Consider the following 18,019-nt stretch of genomic DNA (forward strand, 5'->3'; position numbering starts at 1 on the left):
TCCTTAGATAATAAAAAAGCTTCTTTATGTATATTTGTGGATCTTTCTAAAGCATTTGATACTGTAAACCACAAGATATTGTTAAAAAAACTAAATAATTACGGCATAAGAGGTGTGGTATTAAATTTGTTAGAAAGCTACTTAAGTGATAGACAGCAACAGGTAACTGTGAATGGTAGGATGAGCGGGACCAGAACTGTGACTTATGGAGTTCCTCAGGGAACGGTTTTGGGGCCGCTTTTATTTACTGTTTACATAAACACCTTACTTGCATTACAGACCTCAGGCCAAATCATAAGTTTCGCTGATGATACAGCAATTTTTTACAGTAGTAACAACTGGGAAAATTTAAAGAGAACTGTCGAAATGGACTTTGTAAAAATAAAAAAATGGTTTCAACATAACCAGTTAACTTTAAACGTTGAAAAAACTAAATACTTGCCGTTTTCATCATACACCGCTGGGTTGCCAAGCTTCAACCAACTGAAAATTGACAACCATACAAAAATTCCAGATACAGAAAGCATTAAGTACCTTGGTATTATAATAGACAGACACCTAAAATGGGATCACCATATAAAATATGTAGTCCAAAAAATACGAGGATTACTATCAAAATTTAAATATCTTCGCGACTTCCTGGATGTTCACCACTTGAGGACTTTATACTTTTCTCTAGTACAATCACAATTAGCCTATGGGATTATTGGTTGGGGTGGAGCCTACAATGCTCACCTTAAAAATCTAAACATTATACAAAATTGGATTATTAGAGTAATATATAGAAGGGGTATAAGGTCTTCAGTGGAGCAGTTATTTACTGACAGTCATTTCATGGATCTAAACCAGTTGTACTCTTACAAATCTTTATTGTATTTACACAACGAGAAATCATTTCTGGATTGTACCCACTATACTTACCAAACCAGAAATAGAAATTTAACAACATTAGTGCCAAAAAAAGAAAAAACAATCGGCCAACGTTACATTGATTTTTTGGGACCAAAAATTTTCAATAAGCTACCGTCTACCATTAAAGTAATATACAATTATAAAAAATTTAAAAAAGTGGATCCATGGTAACAGACATAAATTACGTGAATTAGTGAATAGGTAGTAATGAGCTGAAATTAGATAAATAATTTTGTGTTTTATTAGTTTTAATCTGTCAAAAGATTCCATATTTATATTTTAATGTTGTAAAATTGTTGAAATTTAATTGTTGTATGTTGTAAAAAGTAAAAAAGTAAGGAACTGAAATGTTAGATAAGTAATTCTTTTTTTCTACTAATTTTAATTTTAGTTTATCAGAAGTTTCCATATTTCTATTTTAAATTTGTAAAATTGTTGTAAAAATATTAGAATTTGTACTTAGAACAGTGTTAAAAAAACTCAAACCTCACGTACAAGTTGTTGTCCATGTGGCTCACAACTTCTGTGAGAAACTGGGTTTATTTATATATTGTTATATATCTTTTGTATTGTAAAAATTTTTTTGCTATAAATAAACTCTATTATCCAGATTTAGCCATACGGCTCACACTCCCTCTAAGGGGAAAATTTACTCATCCCAGATACCTACGGTATCAAAAGGATTGAGCTCTGGTGGGACTCTTTCCGTGTTATCGAGCCCTAGGTGACTTGGTATGCAGGTGTATCTCCCAAAAATTTTCGTACACATCTGGCCGTTGCGAGTAGTACTGCTTTCTGCATGGTCTTATAAAGATGTTCATTAAGACCCAGCTTTTTTATGCTTTCGAGGAGGGTCTTCGGAATGACTCCAGTAGTAGACATAATAATCGGTATCGTCTGGGTACTTTGCATTCTCCATTGTCTCCGTATTTGCATTTCCAGATCTCTGTACTTGGCGATCTTTTCAGTAAATTTAGTACGTAGATTATTGTTGTTAGGAATCGCCACATCAATGAGGGTTGTTTGTCTCGTTAATTTATTAACTAATACGAGATCTGGTCTATTATGCGCCACTGTTTGGTCTGTGAGAACAGTGCGGTCCCAGTATAGCTTGTAGTTGCCATCCTCAAGCATACTCTCAGGGACGTATTGATAATATGGAAGGTGGTCGGTTTGAAGAAGTCCCAGCTTGATAGCTATCTCCTGATGAAGGATTTTTCCCACTGCGTCATGCCGTTCCTTGTACTCAGTTGCAGCAAATGCCTGGCAGCCCCCTGTAAGATGTTGGATGGTTTCTTGGGCTTGACATCCATATCGGCATCTGTCGTTTTGAACATGAGGGTCTTTGATGATATATTTCAGGTAATTTCTGGTTGGTATAACCTGATCCTGAATGGCCAGTAATGAACCCTCCGTTTCAGGGAACATCTTTCCTGATGTCAACCAGTAGTTCGACGCTATATTGTCGACATAATCTTGGCTGACCTCATTGGGATGTCGCCCGTGCAGAGGTTTACCCATCCAGGCGCGCACTTTTTCGTCCTTAGTAAGGTGGTTTATGTGCATTTCTGCTTCCCTCAGTTTTATCTGTGTTGTGTCATCTACTGCGCAGATAGCGCGATGTAGAGTAGATGTTTCAGCCTGCATCTGAAAATAAGATCTTAAATTAGCAATTTGTTTGTCTAATTGCTCACCTATATCCATAAGTCCTCTTCCTCCTAAATTCCGCGGTAATGTCGTTCTTTCTACTGCACTTTTTGGATGGTGTTTTTGTGCCTTTGTGAGGTGCGTTCTTACTTTTCGCTGAAGATTTTCTATGTCCGTTTTTGTCCACTTAACAATGCCAAATGAATAGCTAAGCGCGGAACATGCGTAGGTGTTTAGTGCCTTAAACAAATTTCTACTATTAAGGTGTGAGCGAAGCAGCTGTTTTACCCTTCGTATAAACTCAGTAGTTATCTCTGTTTTCATTTGTTTATGGTCAATTCTCCGCGCTTGCTTTACTCCAAGATATTTATACATATCGTTTTCACCCATGGCCTCGATGTTCTGGCCATTTTGCATATCGAATCCTCCGGGCTGTACTTTTCCTTTGACTATGTTTAAAATACGGCACTTGTCTAGTCCGAAGTGCATGCTAATATCATTAGAAAAAGTTTCTACAGTTTTTAGCATCTCATCGAGTTGGTTTCGAGTGGAAGCCATTAATTTTAAATCATCCATGTACAATAAATGATTAAGCTTCGCCACCACATTGTTGTTATTTTTGATGCTAAAACCTGCATCTGAGGAATTCAATAGCTGAGATAGTGGGTTCATAGCTAGACAGAACCACAGAGGACTCAGCGAATCTCCTTGAAACAGGCCCCGGCTGATTACGATATTTTCAGTTTCGATGTTACTTTCACCAGGTATTTGAAGGTGAATTCTAGTTTTCCACTCTGTCATTATATGCTCTAAAAAGGTCACTATATTATCATCGACTTTATATATTCTCAATATATCTATAAGCCATTCATGCGGCACTGAATCAAAGGCCTTCTTGTAATCAATGAAGGCAGTAAAAAGAATCCTCTTTTTGGAATATGCCTGGTTAGAAATGTCTGAGTCGATAATGAGTTGTTCTTTGCATCCCATGGAACCCTTAGCGCATCCTTTCTGTTGAGGTTCTATGATATTGTTTAGAGCACAGTGTTGGTAGATACGCCGGGCTACACAGGATGTGACCAATTTATACAAAGTTGGAAGACAAGTAATTGGGCGGTATTTGGCTGGATCTTGGGTGTTATTTTGATCCTTCGGTATTAAATAAGTGGTACCCTGAGTTAGGAATGCTGGTATATCCTGCGGATTAGAAATAACATGATTAATTAATGTTGATACGCATTCATGAACACTCCAAAACTTCTTGAGCCAAAAGTTTTGAACTCCATCTGGTCCAGGAGATTTCCAGTTATGAAGCTCTTTGATGATATTTGAGACTTCTTCAGTAGTGAAGGGTTCGTAAAGGGTAGTAATGTAGTGTTGGCAGTTTTGTGTCATATCTTCCATCCATCCAGCATTGCTGTTAAGAGCAGCTGGCGTGGAAAGTTGATTTCCCCAAAACTCATGAATTTTTTCTTGGCTTGGGTAAGTCTTATCGACACGTTCTACAGTGGAATTGAGTTTTTGATAGAACGCCTTCTCAGAACTCTCAAAAAGAGCATTGTCGCTTTTGCGGTTGTTACTAACTTTGTACCTCCTTAGTCGCCCTGAATAAACGGAGAGTTTTTGTTTTAATGTATCCAGACACTGATGGGCTGTGTTGTTTTCTGGATCATATCTTGAGTGTCTTGCGGTACTCAGCATTATTTCTTCAGCTCTCCTGATGACTTTTCTACTTGTTACACCTCGTATGTATTCTGTGACTATACCAATATCCTTACGTAGTAATTCAATCTTTCCGAGCAGTCTTTTTTCCCAAGGTGCAATTCTGTTACCAGTTCTTTCGTTATTAGTAACCCGTCGTGTTCTGATGTTAACGCCCATTACATTAGCAAGTGCTGTTGCTGCACAGTAGATTAGCATATGCAAATATTCCAACGTGTGAGCTTCTGCGACATAATTGGGTAGGACTTCAGTGTTCACAATTTGTAACAGCGCACCTAGTTTCTTACAAGAGTTTATTCGTGGTAGCGGTGGTCTGCTAAGTGGGTTTGTTCCATTAAACTCCTGTACCGCACGTGCCATTTCGCTTACTAGGTTATCACGTAACTCGTTGTTTTCCTGCTCTGTATTGTCAGGTTGAGTTTCTTGTATGGCAAGCTCAAGAATCTGCCCATGAACTTCAACAGGGACTTGATCTTCAATTACAACATCGTTCTGAATCTCCCGTTCGACTTCGCTTCTGATGGTATTGCGTCTAGCCTCTGGGATAAGGTTGTTTCTTATAATTACCCGGTATTGGTCTGATACTCGTTGCTCCGATACTTGAATATCTGGGTACGTCCTGCAAAATTCGGCATACAGCTGTTGTCGGTAGCCGATTGTTTCTTGACCGAGGTTTGTCACCTTGTAGTAGAAGCGCAAAATGTTTTCATTAATGGACACAGTCCATTTCATGCGCTGCCTCGGTCGTCCCGCTTGAGTGGGCGCCGGCTGATGATCCAGCGCAGCACCTTCGGCGGGTGGAGCTCTTGTTGTTGTTTGGCTCGCTTGTGGTTGTGGTTGTGGTTGGGCTGTAGCTGATTGTATGACAGGGGCCCGCCTTCTCAACACCCTGCCACCGACGTCCCGCATGCTGTCACGTCCAGCGCCGGCTCCATACGTGCCCTGGCGATCCCCAGGCAGCGATCCTAAACATAAATTATTATTCTCCATTCTCATGGGTGTGCATTTTATACCTACTGCCAGGTGTCAGTTTTTGTTCCACGGCAAGTATCCCTGCTACTCTCTGGGTATTGGCGCTACGAATACCCAGAAAGCATCCCCCATTCGCAGGGGGCCGCGCCTGATAGAAGAACTGACAAAAAACTCCCACAGGAGTAAACTCTATATTATTATTATTATTATTATGTACATTAAATAATAATTATAACTGTGTACATAATTACGTAGTTATTAAATCGGTGACAAATTGCAGATATAAATATTATGTCTTATCTAAATCTGAAATGAATGTTTTTCAATTAGTCGCACCACGCAAGTAATTTCTGATATATTTTCATATTAAATTACACGTCACTTTAATGTGTGAAATTTAATGGGGTTTGAGACAGGTGTAGATGAATTACTATTTCGATATAAACGAGAAGATAGAAACTCAACTTACACATCTAAAAAAAGCAGATATACAACTACTAGTCCAAGTAATGAAGCTTAAAATATGACAAAACCTCGCAATTTTTACAAAATGGATCGATTTGCTTGAAAATTTAAGAATAAAAAGTGGATAGTCCAAGGATCAAAATCTATATGAGGCCGAAAGACGCTTTTACCATGGGGGTGGTTGCCACCCCATCTCGGGGGTGGAAATTTTTTAATATATTTTGACAGCAAAAGTTGGTAAAACCATTTATTCTAAGCAACAAACTTTCTGTACATTTTTTTGATAAAATTAATAGTTTTCGATTTATTCGCTATTAAAAATGTTAGTTTTATATCAAAAAAATCAATGTGTTAAATCAGTTTTCTGCTAATAACTCAAGAAGTTTTCGTTTTATCAAAACAACTTTGCTTAATAGAAATGTACCTTCTGAAAAAATAAACAAAACTCTTTTTTTAAATATTCTTCAAGACCAACAGTAATCGAGCTATACTTTATTATATGTTAGCACTTCTTCGTCAAATGCTAAATATTATAGTTTCAGAGTCAAAAGACGGGAAAACTATGCATTTTTTCGAGGAAAGCTTGTTCAAACTAATTTATAGTATATTAAGTATGGAGAACGGTAAGGGTTTTATACCGATCGAAGACAATTGTTTGGAGGAGGAGCGGAGCGACGACTCCAATTATTGTCTGAGATCGGTTACCCTTAACGTTCGACATGCTTATAACGTTTTTTGCACGATTGATACCATTATAAATTATAAAATTAAACATTTTCGTCATATCGACTAGTTTCATTCATTTTATCAAGATAGATACTTTGGTTGTTAGGTAGTAACTAGGGTGCATAACAACAATGGAGAATTGAGTTTTTATTTAGTTGTCAATAATTTTAAGTACAATTTTGATTATTATAAATTAAAATATGAGCGAAAGTGAATTTGAAGAAATTGAACGGGCTTGGGAAGAAGCTTGCCCAAACAAGTGGGATTTCATTAAATAATTTAACAAATTGTACCATAAGTTTCAATATTAATAAATAATTCGTCAGTTTTCTTTATTTTTTCAAAAAATAAATTAAAATTAAGAGATTTTTTAACTCGACGGTAAGTAAATTACTTACCGTCGAGTTGGAGTACTTACCGTCGAGTTGGATTACTTACCGTCGAGTTGCTAGTAAATGTCACCTACTGACGTAAAATCTGTCACGGTAAACAGTCAAAAATGATCAATCGTGCAAAAAAGTATTTAAAAATATCTATCTCCAGAAATAAAAAAAAGTCTCTAGCTCAAATATTAAATGACTTACAATGAAAAGAATGTCAGTTCCTATTTTTTTCAGCGAAAAAGGGATCAGACAAAACCCCCTAATCATCACCCTAATTAAAATTAATCATGGGCCTTATTTGGTCTTCTTTATTTATGTATTATTAATAGGTCCTAGAAGTCCTTTATTTATGTATTATTAATCCGCAGACGTTCGGAAACAATTAGCGTCTCTTTGCAAAGACAATGACGTCGATTTTGCAAAGTAACAAGACACTTACTCAACACACACACTACACATTACTCCCCTGACTTAGTGATAAGTTATACAATTACGTGGCTAAAGGTTCTAGTTCTAAACCAAAGCCAGAATCAGAGAAGAAAAAAAAAGAGGTCCTAGAAGTTTGGCCGGCTTAGAATAATTAGTTTTTTAAAAAATGGAGTTAAAAGCGAATAACGAATTTTTGTAGTTTGGTAGAAAATGCATTTTTCTTCAGAATAGAAAGATTAGCGTCAAGGATACGAAAAAATGTTTAAATATGAAATTCAAGCTTATTTAATTCCCAAGAACTCGCTTTACAAAAATTTTTTCTGCGGCAAAAATTGAGTGAGCTATTGATAATTAAAACTTGTAATAACATACAAAAACCACCTTTACCAATCCTTTCAAAGTCACCTCTTTTTGTAACTGAGGATTTTAAAAAGATTTAGTTTTAACCGCCTTATAGGTCTTCTAAAGACCTACAACATTTTTTTTACCAAGCTTTCTAAGATAAAAAATGAAAAGTTACGGTTAAAAAATCAATATATTTTTTTGAAAAAAAAAAGGAGAAATCCAATTGGATAGTAATTAACCTTATTCGTTCTTCTTTAGCTATGTATTATTAATAGATTCTAGAAGTTTGATTGGCTTGGAATGATTAATTTAAAAAACAAATGGAGTTCAAATCGAATAACGAATTTTTTTAGTTTGGTAAAAATGCCATTTTCTTCAGAATAGAAGGATTAGCATCAGAGATACGAAAAAATGTTTAAATATGAAATTTTAGGTTATTTAATTCCCAGCAACTTGGTTTGAAAAAATTTTTTCCACCTACCTCTACCGAAAGTATACTTTTCCGGACCTGATTGTAGGGAGCAAAGCTGTACTTTTCCTCCCTAGGGAGGAAAATATTTTTCCTCCCTAGGGAGGAAAAGTAAAACTGACGTCATGGTATTTCATTCATGAAATATAACTTATTGACGCCCTGTACAATATCTATTTTCTATTACGTAAGCATCTATACATTTTAACGTTTATTTATAATACGTATTTCGCAGAATGGTAAAAAACAGAAAATTGTTATTTTGATTTAACAATGTTTACATTAATAATTTGACTTATATTTGACAGTTGACAGTTATATTGTACCTACTTGTTGTTAGTTTTAGTTCTAATAAATTTTGTTGGTTATTTACATAAATAAATTAAGTAAAAATGACAAAATTACTTGTTATTTGAGGAAGGTGGAAAAACCATATGTATAACATGGGAGTAAAGTGCCTTTTCCTCCCTTGAATGATTACTGCCCTCCGCTACGCGTCGGGCAGTAAACTTCATTCTCGGGAGGAAAAGTAGCACTTTCCTCCCTTGTTATACAAATAGCTATTTCTACGGTAAAAATTGAGTGAAACGTAAATGAGTACCTCGAAAAACATTGATTTTTTCGATATAAAACTAACACTTTCGATAGCAAATAAATCAAAAACTATTAATTTTATCAAAAAAATGTATACATTGTTTGCTTAGAATGAACGTTTTTATCAAATTTTGCGGTCAAAATATAATTAAAAATTTCCACCCCCCGAGATGGGGTGGCAACCACCCCCATGATAAAAGCGCCTTTCGGCCTCATATAGATTTTAATCCTTGGACTTTTCACTACTCATCCTCAAATTTTCAAGCAAATCGATCCATTCTGTAAAAATTGCGAGGTTAAAAGCTCGCTTCCTGGACTATACGTCTAAAGGTACGATGCCGACAACGACTGCAGACGGCAAGTGAAGACGGCAGTTACAGTTGTCACCATGATAGACGTCATTACTTTGGACTATTAATTTGTATAATTATTAGCAACTGACGTTCTGTCGGACAGAAGTTGCAGTCAAATGTAGGAATCAGTCTCATACAAATTAATAGTGCAAAGTGCGACAACTGCAACTGACGTCTGCAGTTGCCGTCTCCAGTTATTGTCGGAATCGTACCTTAAGTGAAATAGATTAATATAGCATACAGTGATGAAATACTTCGTCCATAGTTAGATGAGCTAATTAAAGTAGGTACATAAGCCTCAATTTGTTAAGTATTCAATTGGCCGTATTGTTGGAAGTTTTGGACATGAGTTATTAAGACTACCACCACACCATCCGGATCTAAATCCGTTTGAACTGGATTGTGCTATATGTACCTAATTAAAAAATTTGTTAGCACAAAAAATATCTGCCTCAAAGTAAATAACGTTTTGAATGGAATTTCTGTTAAAAAGAGGCCAACCAGATTAAAATATTTGAGTGAGGCTACATTGTTAGGAGTTTGGTGTGACGATGATAAGAGGTGAATAGCAGGTACCACGAAACTCCGAACAATTCAACCTCTTCAAATATTTGAGCCTATTTGTCCTTTCTCCAGTGTGTGTTATTTATGTTGTTAATTTTACGTAAATTTCTACAAAATTTTGGGATATCCTCCTTTTCTGACGAAATGTCCCTGATGATGCGCATAGAGTAGTACACAGAAAGTACGGTACGCGACAATTAGACCGAAAGCAGTAGACCGAACTCATTAGACCGAAAAGCACTTTACCGAAACCTCACTACACCGAACAGCATTAGACCGAAATCGTAAATAAATTTAAAAAGTTTGCAGTAAATTATGCTAAGATTTTGTATATCTGTCTTTTTGTTTATTGTATTTTTTTTGTATTATTTTATACAGTGCGTCCATAAAGTAACGCATAAATTCGTTATTTCGTAAACCGGCGTCTTTAAAGAAAAATCCCGAAGCAGGTCGATTTTTATTTTTAAATTACGATTTTTTGGCATATATGTCATCCTCGTGACGTCATCCATCTAGGCGTGATGACGTAATCGATGATTTTTTTAAATAGAAACAGGGGTCATGTAATAGCTCATTTGAAAGGGTATTTAATTCTCTATCCAATAATATAAACATTAACATAATTATTTATACAGGGTGTTCAAAAAACATTTTTTAAATTAAAATAAGTGAGACAAAAAGAAGAATATATGTAATTTATTTTAAATCAAAATGCATTTTACTACTGTCAGTAAAGAGAAACAAATTTTATTTGACAAATAAACATTGATTTTCGTTTAAACGAAATGTTCAAACTGCCAAGAGACAGGTGGGTGGCAGCTTTAACATCGAATTTAAGCGAAAAACAATATTTATTTGTCAAATAAACCTTTTTTCCTGTTTTCTGACAACAGTAAAACGTATTTTGAATGAAATAAATTACATACATTCTTCTTTTTGTCTCAATTATTTTAATGAAAAAAATGTTTTTTTGGGCACCTTGTATAAATAAATATGTTAATATTTATATTAGTGAATAGAGAATTGAATACCCTTTCAAATGAGCTATCACATGACCCCTATTCTCATTTAAAAAAATCATCGATTACGTCATCATGCCCAGATGGATGACGTCACTAGTATGATATATATGCCAAAAAATCGGAATTTAAAAAAAAATCGACCGGTTTCGGGATTTTTTCTTAATATCGCCGGTTTACGAAATAATGAATTTATGCGTTACTTTATGGACGCACTGTATAGACTGTGTAAATTGTAACTCTGTACACTGTACAGTCTGATATAAAATAATTTTCATCCGTTAAACAAATTAGTGAAGGTAAAAATAAATTAAGGGTAGAGTGACGTTAACACCATTTTAACTGTTTATAATAACCATCCAAATAACATTTAGTTGTAATTACATTAGTTTTATCTCTTTTACTGCGACAAGTAAAAAGAACTGCTTTTCGGTCTTCTGCTGTTCGGTCTAGTGAGGTTTCGGTAAAGTGCTTTTCGGTCTAATGAGTTCGGTCTACTGCTTTCGGTCTAATGATTTCGGTCTCTTTACAGTAAACCAGAAAGTACATGGGCAGATCCATATTTTATATTCGACCATATTATTTTATTTTGTATATATTGAAACGCATCTTTATTTTAGTCTCACCTGTTTTTTGTGATGGAATATTTAAATGGTGGAGACTTGATGTTTCATATAACGACGGGGGGTAGTTTTCCTGAGGAACAAGCTCAATTTTACGGAGCAGAAATCATTTCAGGTCTTCAATTTCTACACAATAGGGGGATAATATATAGGTAAGTCTTTTAATATTATAATATACAAATATATTAATAATAATAATAGTCTCCCGTTTTATATCGCTGACGCGGCTTTGAGGTTATATCAGGGTAGTCTGCTATATCTACGGCCTACGATATACAAGGAGGTAACAGGGCCAGTGCTACGCTTCAACCGCCTATTATTACCCCTGGTTTTACCCAAGGTACCTACTCATTTTATTCAGTCTGAGTTGACCTGGGGGCCTATAGACATTTTTAAAAATGTCTAGCTGCTCTCGCCGGTGCTGGGTTTCGAATCCCGACCTTCCAGCATGCGAGTCAAACATTCTACCGCCTGAGCTACGTCGGCCCTCAAATATATTATATTTTATAAATATTAATAAACTCACCAAGAAAAAACACATAAACACACACAAAATAATTGATTTATTTCAAAATAAAGATTAAAATAGGTATACTAAAAAATATATAAAAAATCATTTTTCCACCTATATTTAGTTAAGAGAAATAAGGAAAAAAAATATCCTGTTGGTGAGACAACCCCCTACAGGCCGAAACCAAATTTTTTGAGTAGTATGGACATTTATAATAATAACCTATATGTCTCCTGCAGATGATTTTGATGATATACATAGTTATAAACAAATAAAGATCAAAAAACGGTAAATTTTCGTTTTTTTCGTCTATTACCAAAAAGTTAAGCATTTTAAACAAATTTAAAAGTAATGAACTCATAAATAGTATAAAAAACTTCAATATGGCGCTCGCTGAATATGTGTATCCTCATTGGTTTTTTAGCAAATTGCAAAATAAATCATAAATTTTGAGTTTTTATAAATATTCATAACTTATGTAAAAATTAACTTAAAACCTTCTTATTACACAGAATGCTGAGACTTTTGGTGCTTAAATCATACTCTAAATTTCAAAGCGATTGGTCAAATATTTTAAAAGTTATTTAATTTGTTTATCCCAAATTAATTTTGTTTGCAACACTGTAAGTCAGAAAATGATGAAGTTACATACTTTGGATAGTTTATGAAAGAAGAAGATTTACACTATTAATTTAATTAAAAAAAATAACAAAAAATAATTCTAAATATTACAAAATTATTTTGAAAAAACATACGAATTAAAAAAAGGGGGGCTAACTTCGTCCCTAATTGTTTAGGACAATTAGTCTGGGCTGATTATCGGAGAATAGGCCATTTTTGGGAAAAGTTATTTACCAGCAATTTTATTGCTGGAATAGAATTATAAGATCCTATATATTAATAATATAGGTATGCAAAGTCCTCAGATAGTGTGCTACTTTTTTTATAAACAAAATGGCGCCCGAAAATCGTGTTTTTTTCAATTATTGCTCTAGAATTTCGAAGATTTTAACTTTACAACAAAAACACTCAAATAAAAATTCACCGTGATTAAATTCTGCATAGAGACTTGTTTTTCCCGATCTACTCCGACGAAAATTTTCCTCGGAAAATGCGGGTTTTCCCAAAAAAATCTTTAATTTTCAAATAAAGTTTTAGATAAGTAATTATTTACCAATAATTAACTAATTTGGTGACTTAAAAGCCTTCTTGGTTTAGATTATAGTTCCAGAAGCTGGTGAAAATTAAACGAATATTTTAGCAACAATTCAATTGTTAATTAATAATTTACGGTCGCAATAATAACCAAAATAATTACGATGCACTGATCAAACTTTGAAATCTTATAAAGATGAGATGCCTATTTAACATTTTGTCGACAAAATATAAATTTTTTATTTTTTTGCATAATCTTTAAATGTTTAAAGAAAATAGTTATAAACAAATTAACGTTTCTCAGAAAGTTTTTATTATATTATAATTTTAAAAAATAGCTAAAATGCGCATTTCAAATATCTTGAAAATGAATGCTTTAAAACTTTTTTGCAACCATTTTCAAAAAAGTTATGAAACAGCAAAGTAAACATACTATTACTACGGTGTTAATAATTTTTTTTAATTCTTTCAAAGCGTATAAGTGAGTTTAAAGTACAAGCTAATTATTTATAAAACAATATCGATTATCAGCTTAATGGTTATATTTTAATTAAAGATTATAAATATATTTTTTTGTAATTTACACGCGCGAAAGTAGAATAATACAGTACCGTAGCTACCCGCCCACATACACAACTCGAGCGAGTTTAAGCGTGTCAGTCGCTTCGAGTGAACATTTTATCTCCGGCTCTGTACAAAGCCTACTTTCGCGCTAAAAATTACAAAAAAAAGTATTTTTAAACTTTGATTAAGATATAACCATTGCACTAATTTTTGACATTCTTTGTGAGTAATTAGATTGTACCATAGACTCTCTTTTAAGCTTTGAAACAATTAAAACAAATTATAAACAATGGAGATATCGTATATTTATTTTGCTGTTTCCTAACTCTTTTGCAAATGGTTGGAAAATTTTTTTAAAGCATTCATTTTCAAGACCTATGAAATACGCATTTTAAGTATTTTTTAAAATTAGAATATAATAAACAATTTCTAAGAAATGTTAATTTGTTTATAACAATTTTTTTTAAACATTTAAAGATTATGCAAAAAAATGAAAAATTTATATTTTGTCGACAAAATATTAAATAGGCATCACACCTTTATAATCTTTCTAAGTTTGATCAATGTCTCATGATTATTTTGGTTGTTATTGCGACTGTAAATTGTTAATTAACAATTGAATTGTTGCTAAAATATTCGTTTCATTTTAACCGGCTTCTGAATTTATAATCTATACCAAGAAAGCTTTTATTTCACCAAGCTATATAATTATTGATAAATAATTACTGGCCCAAAAAATTTATTTGAATATTCGAGATTTTGTTGGAAAAACCCACATTTTCCGAGGAAAATTTTCGTCGGAGCAAATCGGGAAAAACATGCCTCTATGTAGAATTAAATTGGGGTGAATTTTTATTTGAGTAATTTTGGTGTAAAATTTAAATCTTCGGAGTTATAGAGCAATAATTGAAAAAAATACGATTTGTCGGCGCCATTTTGTTTATAAAAAAGCAGCACACTATCTGTGGACCTTGCATACCTATATTAATAATATATAAGATCTTATAATTCGATTAAAGCAATAAATTGCTGGTAAATAACCTTTCTTTGTACTTTACTAATTAGACCAACGTATTATAACTATTTTTTTTCAAAATTTAAAGATTATGCAAAAAAAAAGAAAAATTTATATTTTGTTGATAAAATATTAAACAAGCATCTCATCTTTATAATCTTTATAAGTTTGATCAATGTATCATGATTATTTTGGTTATTATTGCGATCGTAATTTGTTAATTAACAATTGAATTGTTGCTAAAATATTCGTTTAATTTTCACCGGCTTCTGGAATTACAATCTATACCAAGAAATCTTTGATGTGACTAAGTTATTTAATTATTGATTAATAATTACTTACCTAAAATTTTATTTGAAAATTATAGTTTTTGTTAGGAAAACCCGCATTTTCCGAGGAAAATTTTCGTCGGAGCAAATCGTGAAAAACATATTTCTATGCAGAATTTAATTGCGGTGAATTTTTATTTGGGTGTTTTTGTTGTAAAGTTAAAATCTTCGGAGTTATAGAGCAATAATTGAAAAAAATACGATTTGTCGGCGCCATTTTGTTTATAAGAAAAGTAGCACACTATCTGCGGACTTTGCATACCTATATTATTAATATATAGGATCTTATAATTCGATTCCAGCAATAAAATTGCTGGTAAATAACTTTTCCATGAATTTTGCTAATTAGCCCAGAGTAAATTATTTTTATTTTTAAATGTGTATAAAAATTCAATCTTTCTAAATATGAAAAAATAATTCTTCTACGGTTAACGGTTAAAAAGTTATTCTAATTGTTTATAAGTACCTAAGCAAAAAAAGATATGTTTTTGTAAAATAATTTCACACTGTTTACAATTACTTTTTGTCATTTTTTTTTTAAATTAAGATAATAGTATAAATGCTCTTCTTTCATAAACTCTCCAAAGTATTACTGTTACCTCATACTTTTCTGACTTATAGTGTTGCAAAAAAAAATAAATTTGGGATAAACAAATTAAATAACTTTTAAACTATTCGACCAATTGCTTTGAAATTTAAAATATAATTTAAGTACAAGAAGTCTCGGCATTCCGTGTAATAAGAAGATTCTAAGTTAATTTTTACCTAAGTTATGAATATTTATAAAAACTCAAAATTTATGATTTATTTTGCAATTTTCTAAGCAACCAATAAGGATGGACATATTCAGCGAACGCCATATTGAAGTTTTTTATACGATTTATGAGTTCATTACTTTTAACTTTGTTTAAAATGCTTAACTTTTTGGTAATAGACGAAAAAAACGAAAATTTACCGTTTTTTGATCTTTATTTGTTTATAACTATGTATATCATCAAAATCGGCTGATGGAAACATGTAGGTTATTAATATACAGGGTGCGCCAAACCTCTGGTCTTCTTTGATTACGGCTAAACTATGAGATATACAAAAAAATGTTTATAACAAAACTAATGTGTATCAAAGAGGTCTATAATTTAAAATTATTTTCAATTATACAGGGTGAGTCAGAATGACGGTATGAACCAAAGTTGTATTTTTTTAAATTGAACACCCTGTATATTAAATCATTTTTAAATATATTATTTAAAAATATGAAAAATTTGTATAAGGTCTTATAGGCCTAAAGTTAATAATTTTCGAAATATTTACATTTTTATTGAGACAAATGGTAATATTTATAGGGCTGTGGATTATGTTTCCAAGGTAATAAAAATTTAAGTGGTAGGTCAAAGTTTTTAAAATATAGTGTTATTTTTAAATAATTTAATATTTTTTACTGTTAGCCATAAAATATACAGTGTGATCACTATTTGCAAATACAAAATTTTCTCATTTTTTTTTAATGGGACACCCTGTATATTAGTTTTGCCTTTGGTAGTAAATATTACAACCTTTCTTTTGGTATAAGGTTGTATGTACCTAGCATGTTTCGTTTTGTAGATATTTTAAAAAAACTATAGATTTTACGTTTTTGCGGATTTTTTATTTAAAATTTTTTTTGCAAAAAAATAATTATAATCTGGTTTTAGAAACATACACTAAAATATAAAATATGAAAATAAAAACGTAATTAAAGATTAAAATAAATCGTACGCTAGTACAATTCAATTGAATTTAATAACTTTAAATTATTTTACAAAAAATATTTTACCGTATTAATGAATACATAAATTAGTTACTAAATTAAACAAACAACCAAATTTTAAATCAATCGTAGTAATTCTTCTACCGCAGCAACTTTCCTATACCAAATTAATTGTTAGTTATATTGTATTTACGAGTAAGATCAGTTAATAACTTTTTAATTTACCTACATCTTGAGAACGTATAAAGTATGCTTTGAAACAAATGAACGTTATGGAAGTATATTAAGAAGTAAATAGTATCTATGTACCTACTCGTGCCACAAAATCTGGTAATAATTTCTAATGGTTTCGCCCAAAACAAATGTCATATCCAAAAATGTTTCGGTTAAAAAATTAAAATTTAAAATAAAAAAAATTGTTACAAAAATTTCAACTACAAAAGTATTCCCAGTTTTTGTGACACCAGTAAATACTATTTAATAAATAATTTGGATGATACATTTAACATTCATTTGTTTCAAAGCATACTTTATAATAATTTTTATATTCTCAAGATGTATGTAAGTAAATTTAAAAGGTAAATTAAAAGTTTAACTAAATACAATTTAACTAACAATTAATTTGGCACAGGAAAGTTGCTGTAGTAGAAAAATTACTACGGTTGAATTAAAATTTGGTTATTTATTTAATTTACTAACTAATTTATGCATTCATTAATATGGTAAAATATTTTTTGTAAAATAATTTAAAGTTATTAAATTCAATTGAATTGTACTAGCATATGATTTATTTTAATCTTTAATTACGTTTTTATCTTCATATTTTATATTTTAGTGTATGTTTCTAAAACCAGATTATAATTATTTTTTTTTGCAAAAAAATTTTTAAATAAAAAATCCGCCAACACGTAAAATCTATGGTTTTTTTTAAATATCTACAAAACGAAACATGCTAGGTACATACAACCTTATACCAAAAGAAAGGTTGTAATATTTACTACAAAACGCAAAAGTAATATACAGTGTGTCCCATTTAAAAAAAATTAGAAAATTTTGTATTTGCAAATAGTGATCACACTGTATATTTTATGGCTAAAAGTAAAAAATATTAAATTATTTAAAAATAACACTATATTTTAAAAACTTTGACCTATCACCCAAATTTTTATTTCCTTGGAAACATAATCCACAACCCTATAAATATTACCATTTTTCTCAATAAAAATGTAAATATTTCGAAAATTATTACCTTTAGACCTATAAGACCTTATACAAATTTTTCATATTTTTAAATAATATATTAAAAAATGATTTAATATACAGGGTGTTCCATTTAAAAAAATACAACTTTGGTTCATACCGTCGTTCTGATTCACCCTGTATAATTTAAAATAATTTTAAATTATAGACCTCTTTGATACACATTAGTTTTGTTATAAACATTTTTTTGTATATCTCATAGTTTAGCCGTAATC

The 18,019-nt window shown here is 31.7% G+C and overlaps 1 protein-coding gene across 1 annotated transcript in view; it reads left to right on the top strand.

Moving 5' to 3' along the window:
- The window catches only part of LOC114326103 (FK506-binding protein 5), an 87,753-nt gene that overhangs the window by 52,382 nt on the left and 17,352 nt on the right, over nt 1-18,019 (top strand). Inside the window, exon 4 of the mRNA XM_050662421.1 lies at nt 11,221-11,375. Within this exon, the coding sequence (XP_050518378.1) occupies nt 11,221-11,375 (155 nt within the window). The remainder of the gene's footprint in view (nt 1-11,220; nt 11,376-18,019) is intronic.

Source organism: Diabrotica virgifera, chromosome 9 (assembly GCF_917563875.1).
Source record: "Diabrotica virgifera virgifera chromosome 9, PGI_DIABVI_V3a".
NCBI lineage: Eukaryota > Metazoa > Arthropoda > Insecta > Coleoptera > Chrysomelidae > Diabrotica > Diabrotica virgifera.